Source organism: Prosopis cineraria, unplaced genomic scaffold (genome assembly GCF_029017545.1).
Source record: "Prosopis cineraria cultivar Desert tree isolate PC_DT_omini unplaced genomic scaffold, ASM2901754v1 PC3, whole genome shotgun sequence".
NCBI classification, from domain to species: domain Eukaryota; kingdom Viridiplantae; phylum Streptophyta; class Magnoliopsida; order Fabales; family Fabaceae; genus Prosopis; species Prosopis cineraria.
This window is the reverse complement of record NW_026555334.1, coordinates 13,656,553-13,667,397: the sequence shown is the minus strand read 5'-3', so window position 1 is coordinate 13,667,397 and position 10,845 is coordinate 13,656,553. Positions and strand designations below refer to the sequence as shown.

At 33.3% G+C, this 10,845-nt stretch overlaps 1 protein-coding gene across 14 annotated transcripts; it reads right to left on the bottom strand.

The window, feature by feature from the left end:
- Nucleotides 1–602: 602 nt before the first annotated feature.
- On the bottom strand, nucleotides 603–6,061 carry LOC129306181 (uncharacterized). Of its 14 annotated transcripts, none has more exons than XM_054946624.1 (4): nucleotides 5,766–6,036; nucleotides 3,796–3,912; nucleotides 2,743–2,811; nucleotides 603–1,135 (listed from the first exon to the last, which is right to left on the bottom strand). In XM_054946624.1, exon 4 carries the CDS (start codon nucleotides 1,131–1,133, stop codon nucleotides 789–791), a length of 345 nt encoding a protein of 114 aa, XP_054802599.1. In that variant the 5' UTR covers nucleotides 1,134–1,135; nucleotides 2,743–2,811; nucleotides 3,796–3,912; nucleotides 5,766–6,036; the 3' UTR covers nucleotides 603–788. The 14 variants fall into 14 exon arrangements, with proteins under 14 accessions (XP_054802599.1, XP_054802597.1, XP_054802598.1 ...); XM_054946622.1 differs by having other exon boundaries at nucleotides 3,792–3,912; nucleotides 5,801–6,036; XM_054946623.1 differs by having other exon boundaries at nucleotides 5,801–6,036.
- Between the last annotated feature and the right edge of the window lie 4,784 nt (nucleotides 6,062–10,845).

The following is a 10,845-nucleotide window of genomic DNA, read 5'->3' as shown; positions in this document are numbered from 1 at the left end:
GATATACAATCAGGTCCGTTGGCTCTACCATTTGCCATTTTCTTAAAAGCTTCCTTTACCTCCTTATCACGTATTATTCGATAGAATAACAAATTTTGTTCTCCTTCACCAGTTACTAAATTCTCCAAGTTACTAGATGAATCCTCTCCATCATTGAAAAGTTTAAAAAAGTAAGTCTCCCATCTATTTTATAATCAATACTAGATGAATTGAGAATAATCAAATAAAAAAAATTAAATTTAAGAACAAAAGCTAAGAATTTGTAATAACACCATCTATTATTCATTTAGGGGGTCACTTGTAACAATTTTAAAATCTCACTTGTAACATTTATTAAAGTTTATTTCTTTTATAAAATAAAGAAATTTGCTTGTATAAATATGATGAAAGATGATTCATCCTTCATACCTGCAACCCTTATTTATTATATATGTTAATATAGAAGTAATCATTCTGTTATATTAAATTTACTAATAAATTAAAAAATTATAATTGAAATCAATGTAAAAGTAAACTTCCATTAAATATCAAATATAGTGGAACAAGCATGCAACCATCAAGGGTCAGCAACTTCTAATTACCAATACTTGACAATGTTATCATAGAAATTGAATTTAGCACGTTCAACTTTCTGGTTATAATAATGTTAGAAAACTAAATGGAACAAAAGTGGGCATCCTGGATTAATTATTGTTCTGAATTTATGCTAAAATGATATAGAAACTTCCCAATACAAGGTCCAGAAAGATACTCTCTCCAAGCTTCAACCAAATATTTACGAGAATAACTCAGAGCAATTTAACACCAACATCTCTGACAGAATCAACAACAGCTCGAACCTTACCATGATACTTCTGTTCTCTCTTCAAGTGAATGCTAATAGCAGGGATATTCTTGAGCAAAAGGCGTTCACCAAGTATCTTCCCAATCTTCGCAGCTGCAGCCACATCACGGGTTGTTTCCAAACTTGACCTTAAGGCTTTCTCCTGAGAGCTTGCAGAACAAGCTACAGTAGCAGTTGGTATGTGGATCACCTGAGCACTCACGTACTTATTTGTAAAATGCATTTTCAGTACATACGGTTTGAGAAAATCTATTATCCTTGGAGGCCTTGGTGGAGGCGGGATCACCATATCTGTATTGAAATGTGTATCACAACAGTAAAAACCAAGGAAATTTTACATTTATATTGTCAGACTTAGCATATGTGATGGTTAGATAAAACTTTTCTTCACCAAAGGAATTTCAAATAAAACTTATCAGATCAGATATGTTGTTGTTTTGAATCATTTCAACATCACAACCCAGACTGGATTTTTCAATCCTTCATTGCTGTTCCCATATCTTTGAAATATGTAGTCAATATCATACAATTCTAATTTGTTCCAGATACTCTAATGAAGATGCCTTACTAAGCCAATTGATTCAGGAAACTTTTTTTTTTTTTTGAATTTTTTGACAACACTATTTTTTATTATTTATTTTCTAGAAGGATGATAATGTCTTTTTCATAGTTTTGAGGTTTTTTTTTCCATAAAAAACTTTAAAGTATCAAATCATTTCCATTCCTTCAAAATTATTTCAAGCAACCTTACCATTTTTTTCTTTTTGCATTCACGTGGGCTCAAATATAAAATTTTGTTACTAAAACTAATGCCTATGGTGTTTTACAAATACACCAGCATACAAATTATGGAAGAGCAAAAAACATCAACATAAATTTTAGGGTTAAAGGGCATTTATGGCCTCAAATTATTCTCTCAGGAGAACTAGGTGTATTAAACAATCAAGTTACGCAATAATGCCCACAAAGAATTACAAAAAGAGCACAACATTGCCCCAACTTTATATGTAGACCTTTAAAAAGGCATCTTAACTTTGGTCTGGAAGACTTTGAAGCCTACTCAATGCATAAATATAGTAGGCTTTAAAAATGAAATTAAAACCTATAATAAATCCAAATAAAAATTATTTTAAAAAGTTACATTTAAAATCCAGCCTCCAAAGTCAAGACGATGGTCACACTAATAATGGTCTGTAAAACAATACAAAGCAGCAAAACAACATAACCAATGAAAGCAGCAACACAATACGAATATCAAAAGAACAATCAACAGCATGCCATAAATTTGTTGTTGAGGTAGAGGTCCTCAAGGAAGAAGCCAGATTCAATTGTATTGTTTCTGTTCATTATAACTTGGTACTTAAAGTGATCAGAGAACTTAGTATCCGAAAACAAAGAAAAAAGAGCCACAGCTTCACTTTGCACAAGGATTAAAAATCAGGCACTAAACCTGTAGTCATGTAACGAAAGCTCTTGTTACTTACATTAGTTTGAGTTAGCATTCCATTTTGCTTGTTATGATAATAAAGAGGGATTTAAATGACATTTAATCACATGTCATGGTGAAGCTATATTATTCAAAAGGATTTACACAAGGATGGATCCATGGCTACAGCAGCAGCAGACAATGCAGTGCTGAATATTTCAATTTTTCATCCAATAAAATTTGAAGTCAAACTAAAATCGAACCAGAAGACATTGAGAGCTTCAATCAAAGAAAAGAAGTCAAAATTTGGACACCTGAGCTTGAATGATCCAAGCAGAAGACATTCACAAAACTGGGGCATGGGGATTCAATCATTAACAAGAAAAATCAGAGCACAAATTGAATTTTGGATCCAATTTTTTCAGATCTCAGAACAAAAATCAAACCAAGTATAAGGAAGAGTAAATTGAACCTTGAGAACGCAAGACGTAGACAGCAACCTGAACCTTGATCTGAACAGCAAGTGCAAACAGCAAGTAATCTGAATGGCAAAAACGAACAGCAACGTACTCCACTATCAGTTTCAAAGCTTCAGACTAGTAATGGACAACGGAAGGAGGCACTGTGCTCTACTCTCAGTTAGGAAGGAGGCACTGATGTGATTCAATAGGTAAGGCAGAGGAATGAGAAATTGGAAAGAAGGAAAAATTACAGATCCCACACAACAGACTTATCTATAAATAGATAGGTACTGAAAACTGGCCGGTCCAGTCAGGGGTCAAGGGTTTAACCCAAACTTAAACTGGTCATAATAAAATAATATAATCTAAATAAAAACACAATACTACTCAATACATTCATCCATATTCAACAACGCTACTGAGGCTTATATTTCTTAATATTCTTTTTTCACCAACAACATCCTTTGAACAGCCATGCAAATGAACGCCACTGAGGAAATGATATGAAGATGAACCAAGAACAAAATGAGAGATGATGATATCAGTTGAGAGAGGGGGGCAAATTTCGGGGATTCCAATCTTTAAGTTAGATTATTCATTGTGTGATCCAACATACACAAATAGAAAGCACCAAACACATTGAATTCTGTTGAAAACCAATTATTCAACTTATGAAGAACATCAAAGCAGAACATTCAACGATCAAATAGAGCAGATGTTCATGACAAAAATAAAAATGCTCACAGTTGTATAATGACCTAACTTTGAACTAGTTTTAACTCATTTCAAACAAATGAAGTGGGTGCACTTAAACTATAATAAACATAAAGCCATTAATTTCAGAGTTTTTCTTCTCGTTCTTTATTTATCTACGAAGCAGAACAGAGCACAGTTATTGGTAAGCCACTTAAGCCCCACATCACTAGAATACAGAGTGATCATTGATGAAAGTAAGCAAGTAATTGTGAATAAACAGATTAGTCAAGTATAAACCAGAATCGAGCAGGAAGGGAGAGAAAGAAGCTGCCTAATCCACGATGACAAGAACACTGAGACTCACAGACCCAAAAACCAACAACGGCAATCCCACTGTCGGGAACGTCGAGACCGACGGAACGCCAAGAAGGTCGAAGCTGCCAGACGTGAAGCAGATGGCAGACAAGAATGCTACAAGATTAGGACTGCACAGCACAAGTGAGAACACTATGGTGTCACATACTCAGGAAAGGCAACCAAAAAAATAATGATAAAAGCCAAACTCAATGTATTATTCAACTCAAAAATGACAATCACAAGTCGTGTACAATGGAAAACAATGAAGTCTTGGAAAAGGAAATGCAGAAAGAAGAGAAGATATAGAGAGAAAAGGGAGGCTCAGGGAGGAAGAAGCAACAGAAAGGAGAAGCACAAACACAAATTCTACACACTCTTACAAACAATCTCGCCTAATATATATCCTGGCTTCACGTTGTTCAAGCATCTTTCCCATTTAGTTACTAGTAACAACATCATACAGAAGCACCACCTCCCAAGCCACGTGTTCATCTTGGGCCCCACAAGTGCTATTTGGCCAATTCATGACATTACCCTCCCCATAGAGATTGACCTTGCCCTCAAGGTCAAAGGGTAGAGAAGAAGCTTTTAAAGCAGTCAAGGTGTACCTTGTATGAGGACCCAAACCATTCCAAGAAATTAAAATATAATAAACCCAAAAGTTTTGGAATTGAATGTATATGTACTCTGCATCCTTGCCAAGTCCAATAAGCAAAATTATCATCAACTTGAAAACTTGGAGGAGGAGGTTTGAATTAGTATTTTCATCTTTAAGTGTGTTCCACTCTAGTTTGAAGCTGAAGCACAAATAAGGGAGAGTAGAAGGGGCTTCTAGAAGGCAAATAAGCCTGGAACTCCAATCAACTAGGTTGAATGTGAGACACATATCAAACACTTGTGAGTATTTAGTGGTGCCCAGGGAGTTTGTGTTCACGATGATCCAATCATAATGACCAACACAAGTGTATGGGGTATGAAGATGGCAAATTTTGTTTGATGATACATCATGAGGAATGCTTACAGCTCTTAACTCCGTTAACATGTAGAAATTGGATGGCGCATGAAACATCCAAGGTATCATATTGCTAAGCTTAGTCAAAGCCCATATGACTAGTAACATGTAAAAATGGGCTGATGGAACAACTAAGATTATTAAATGCGGATGTTGTACTCCCTCAGTAATTCCAGGATCGAAAATTATTATAGAAAATAGAGATAACGTTGAACCTACTTCCAGCCAACATAAAGTGATTCCAGAAACCACACTGTATCTGAACTTGAGTTTAAGTAGCAATACAAACATCATTTTGCTCATCAAAATCCAGTAGAAAAATCCAAAACCAGTATGTTCGTGATAAAGGTGAAAATTCAACATGGAGGTCAAATCACAAAGTTCTTCACTCCAATAATCCCTAACAAGAACAACTCTAAAAGGAGGACCAATACTCTCTATCCTCTTATAGAAAGCATTCAAGAGATATGCATAACAGGCTCGGGGATATATCATGAAGGTGAGGGTATAAATTGCATAACCAGAGATTGCCACTGGTGAACTAACTTTATATGCAATCCCACTTGGCAAACTTAAACAGGACATTCCATGGACACTGGTGAACACGCAAGAATCAACCATACGTAAAAGCAACCCGGTGATAACATAGCCATTGAATGGAATTTGCTGCCGTGCCTTAAACATATGCATTTCTTTATCATTTCCACAATTATTCCCATCCTTGAAAATTAATGAATTCCAATAAAAATGATCTGCTCCAAGAATCCCAGTAAAATTGCAGCAGTGAAGGTTATTAGTGGGACTAGGATAAAATATTTGACAGGTAATTAGACAAGAGCAAGACCCGCGCAACCGGATAAGAATTTCACTTAAATTGATTCTACACCATGTGAATTCTCTAGAGCCTGTGGACCAAAATTGAAATGAATGTAGGTTGTAATTCACAAGAAGAAAAGAGACGAGAATAACCGGATCAAATATTAAGCCATTAATAATCCCCTTACAGTGTACCAAACTTGGACGGCCAAAGAGGATCGAGATACTGGAAGCATGAGATAGCTTTGGAGGCCAAGTCTTCAATCGTGTGGCTAGTGATGACAAATATTGAATGCATTCGTTGAGCCAACCTGTTACTGTAAGAGCAACGTCGCAAGGATCAAGTAATGCATCTCCATCGCACTCTCAAGACTCGTGGCCGTCGGCTCTCTTTTGTCCCTGATTGAAAATGGAGACGTTGAATGAGGGTTGAGCACCCCTAACTTGGGCTCCAGATACTGCGGCCCAATCCACAAATAGACGGGTAGTTTTTAAAAAACAAACCCAAGAGGAGAGAAGCCTCCTCTGCCTTTCCTTTAAGGTAGAAAAAGATTTTAACCATCTAAATTTAATATGAACAATTTAAATTTAATAGTTTTATTTTTATTTTTTATTTATATTTTTAAATTAAAAAATATAAAAAAATTTTAATAAATATACTAATCGATTTGACAGTCCATAATTAATATAGAAGCTTCAAATTTAATATAAAAAATTTAAATTTATTTTTCAGATATATTCTAAACAGTGTAAATATATTATGAATAAAATAGTAGATTTATTAAAAAATTTAATATTAATTTTAGACCATTTATATTAAATCTGAACTATCAGATTGATAAATATATTTATTAAAAAATTTATAATTTTACATATTTTTTAATTTAAAAATATAAATAAAAAATAAAAATAGAACTATTAAATCTAGACCGTCTAGATTAAATCTGAATGGTCTAGATTTTCCTCTGCCTTAAAGGAGAGGCAGAGGAGGCTTCTCTCAAAGGAGAGAAGCCGAGTCCAAGCATTAGAGGTCCATTCTCCAGCAAACTAGCCAAACTTTATGACTCATTGATCATTAATGTATCACCCTCTCCATTTCCTATGTTAATGGTTGCGTTACCCTTATCATCTTCTATAACAATCCCTTCAATGGTAGAGGACACTCTAATAGCAGAAGGAAAACATATATATTCTATCTCTTCATTTGATTTAAATTTTGCCAACGGTGGGACAAAGTTTACAAAGACAGTGTCTTCTATCTCTTCACTCAATTCAAGATCAAATAGCAGTAAAATAAGGTCAAAATAAAGAGAATAATGTAGAGAAGAGATCATTTCAATGGATGGAATATTACTGGCAGACGGAGGCTCAACTGATATTCCTAAATGATTTGTCATCTCTTCATTAACGACTGATGCCAAAGCAGGATGACTTTGTGAAAACTTAATATCTTTGATGGTCAATGATATTAAGTGCTCATCATCAAACCTTGAGCTGTGTTTAATCGCATTAATCATAGCCTCAATTTGGTCAAAGCACTATTCACGTTGCTTCTAGGAAGCCTCCAAGGAAGCCATCAAGCTTTTGGTCTCTTTAGCCACATGTTTAATTGCCTGATGTAGCTCCTCAAGTTCGATCATCTTCAGCCATTGAAGCAGGATTGACTCTCTCAACGAAAGCACCTTTGTCACGTACTCAAAAAAGGCAACAAAAAAAATAATGATAAAAGCCAAACTCAATGTATTATTCAACTTAAAAATGACAATCATAAGTCGTGTACAATAGAAAATAATGAAGTCTCGAAAAGGAAATGCAGAAAGATAAGAAGATACAAAGAGAAAAGGGAGGCTTAGGGAGGAAGAATCAACAGAAAGGAGAAGCACAAACACAAATTCTACACACTTTTACAAACAATCTCACCTAATATATATCCCTAGCTTCACATTGTTCAAGCGTCTTTCCCATTTAGTTACTAGTAACAACATCATACAGAAGCACCACCTCCTAAGCCACGTGTTCATCTTGGGCCTCACAAGTGCTATTTGGCCAATTCATGACATACGGCTATGATCGATAGAAGGAGAGAAACAAGAGCCATGAGTCAGGAGTCACAACAACATGACATGAAGAAGCAGAAGATCACGATACTAGGGCTTATTTTTTTTTTTTGCCCTTTTTGAAAAGGGGTGCCAGAAATTTAAAAAAAAAACCTAGCCCTGCATAATCAGTTCACAGGATGCTTTTGACATCCCTTTGTATTTCTAGCTATTTTAACTTTTGCCTATAAATTATTTTTAAATTTTTTTAATCATTCTTATAATTATTGAGCTAGCGAAAATTATTTAAAAGAATTACATTGAATTCTCACACAAAAAAATTAATTATTACAAAGTCTATGGACAATTGAACTAAGGTCATCCTTAGTTCAATTATCAATTAACCTTATAGTAATTAATTTCTTATGTGAGATCTAGATGTAATTATTCCAATCTATTTTAGCATTGTTGCAAACAAAGTTCTGAACTCAATTTTACTTAAACTCTTCCTTACACTCTATTTTGCTAAAAAATAGCATTCTTGCAAACAAAGTTAAAACTCAAATTTGCTTAAACTTTTCTTTACACTCTATTTTGCTAAAAAAATTATAAAAGAAAAAAAATTTGATTAACATTCAATTTACCTCCTTTTAAGCATGTTGCCATATCTAACATCTACCTCTAATGTTAGAAGGGATTATACAGCCACAACTCAACTCAAACTCCAAGAATAAAGCTGGTAACCACTTAAGGATATATTTATATTCAACCTACAAATCCAAACATCACTTTCAAACCTCTATTATAATCAAATATCACAATTTTAGCATTTACAACTTTTTTTCCAAAGTAACAAAATCGCAAGTTGAAAATAGGAAACCAAATCAATTCCAGACAACAAAAAACCTTTATACTAGTAGGTAGGATCAATTATATAGATTGTACAATATTATTGTGCTCTATCATTTACCAAATTTTTAAAAATGTTATTAACTCATAGGTCTTGGTCAACTATTTCCAAAAACATTCTTTGGCCTTCTTTTACCCCTGTTAACAGGGCTCAAAGTTATTTATTACACTCTCTTTATTAGTGCATCACATGTTTTTCTTTATACATATCCAAACTATCTCAAATGTTTTTCTATCATTTTTCTCTCAATAGATGCCATGCCCAGTTTTTTTTATACGTGCTCATTTTAGATTTTATCTTTATAAGTATGTTCGAACATCCATCTCAACATTCTCATCCTTGTTACTCTAACTTTATGCTCTTGTTGTTCCATTAGAGCCTAACATTCACTGCCATATAACATAACTGGTTACATAGTTATACGATAAAACTTCTCATTAAATTTATTAGGTACCTTACGATCACAAATAACTCCTTTAGCTTTCTCTAATTAAACCACCCAAATTGTATTATATGTGCAATATTCCCATCAATTTCCCTATCATTTTGAATAATAGTTCTTAAATATCTGGACTTTTCTACTTAAAGTATAATCTAATCTTCCAATTTCACTTTTAGATTGCTACTGACTGACTTCTTATCAAAATTATAACGTAAATATTCTGTCTTACTCCAACTTAAATGAAAACTTTTAACTCCAATGTCCTCTTCCATAACTCAAATTTATAGTTGATTTCTTTTCTTGTCTCTACTATAAGAATTATATCATCCGTAAAAAGCATGCATTTGGAAATTTGCTCTTGAATATGCTCAGTCAAAATATCTTGGACCATATTAAAAAAGTAAGGGCTCAAAGATGATCCCTGATATAGTATAATCATTTTAAGAAAGTCCTTTGTTTCATCCCTGGACATTTTTATACTAGTTGTTACTCCTTATACATATTTTTATAGCTCTAATATAGGCAACTCATATTCCTTTCTTTTCTAAGACTTTCTAAAGTACTTCTATAGCTATAAAGTCATAAGCTTTTTTTTTCAAATCAATAAAAATCACATGTAAATCTTTACCTTTATAGCGATATCTTTCTATTAATCCTCTTAATAGATAAATGGCTTATGTAATTGCCCTACTTGGCATGAAGCTAAACTGATTCTCAAAAATATCAATCTTCAATCTCAACCTAATCTCCTAACTGACTCAGAAGTTTTATCCATATGTAGGTAGCACAATTTTAAATATTCCCTTTATTTTAATAAATAAGAACTAAGATCATTCTCCTCTAAACATCAAGCATTTTCTTGGACTGTAAGATCTCATTAAATAACTTAGTTAACCATCACATCCTTTCTTCACCTAAACCATACTTCAATAAAGATACAATTAGATCTATTGATTTTACCATTTACTATTTTCTCAAGAGCTTTCTTTGCGAGCTCTTATGTATCCTTTGATAGAATGATAAATTTTGTTCTCCTTCATAAGTTATTAAATCCTTCAAGTTACTAGATGAACCCTCTCTATCATTGAAAATTTTGAAAAAGTAGGTCTCCCATGTGTTTTTATCACCATCTATAACTAAAACTCTTTCCTCTTCATTCTTTATGCACCTTATATATTCCAAATCTCTTAATTTTTTTTTCTACTCTTCGCAATCTCATAAATTTTTTATTCTCCTTCCTTTATCCCAAGGCCATTATAAAACTCTTCAAAAGCTTTAAAGCAAGCTTTACTCAAAGCTTTCTTAGCCTCCTTCTTAGCCATGGTGTCTTTCTCAATTGTTATCATTATTGTACAAATAGATGGCTTTAAAACACTTATTATGTTTGGTTTTTTTTTTTATACATTATCATTTCACAACCAAGACTTCTTATCTTACAGAGCAAAACCTTTGATTCTCCTAAAACTTTTTTTGTAACCTTTCTTACCTTCTTAACCATATCTCCCTATCAAAATACTAACACTTTTTTGAGACTCAAATTCCTTTAGCCAAAAGACACTGCTTGAAAATTGCTTGCTTCTCACCTTTTAATCACCATTACCTAATCTTTAGCAATACCACTTGTGAACACTTTTCATTTTTACTCATAATACACATATCAAGGACAAGGACCCTATGTTGTATTGTTACATCATCTTTAGGAATTACCTTACAATTTTTATAAAGTCCTCTATTTGTGTTCCTTACTAAAAGGAAATCAATATGTGACCTTTAGGCTTCACTTTTATAAGTAATGAAATGTTCATCCCTCTTCTTGAAACAAGTGTTTTGCAATCTTAAAATGAT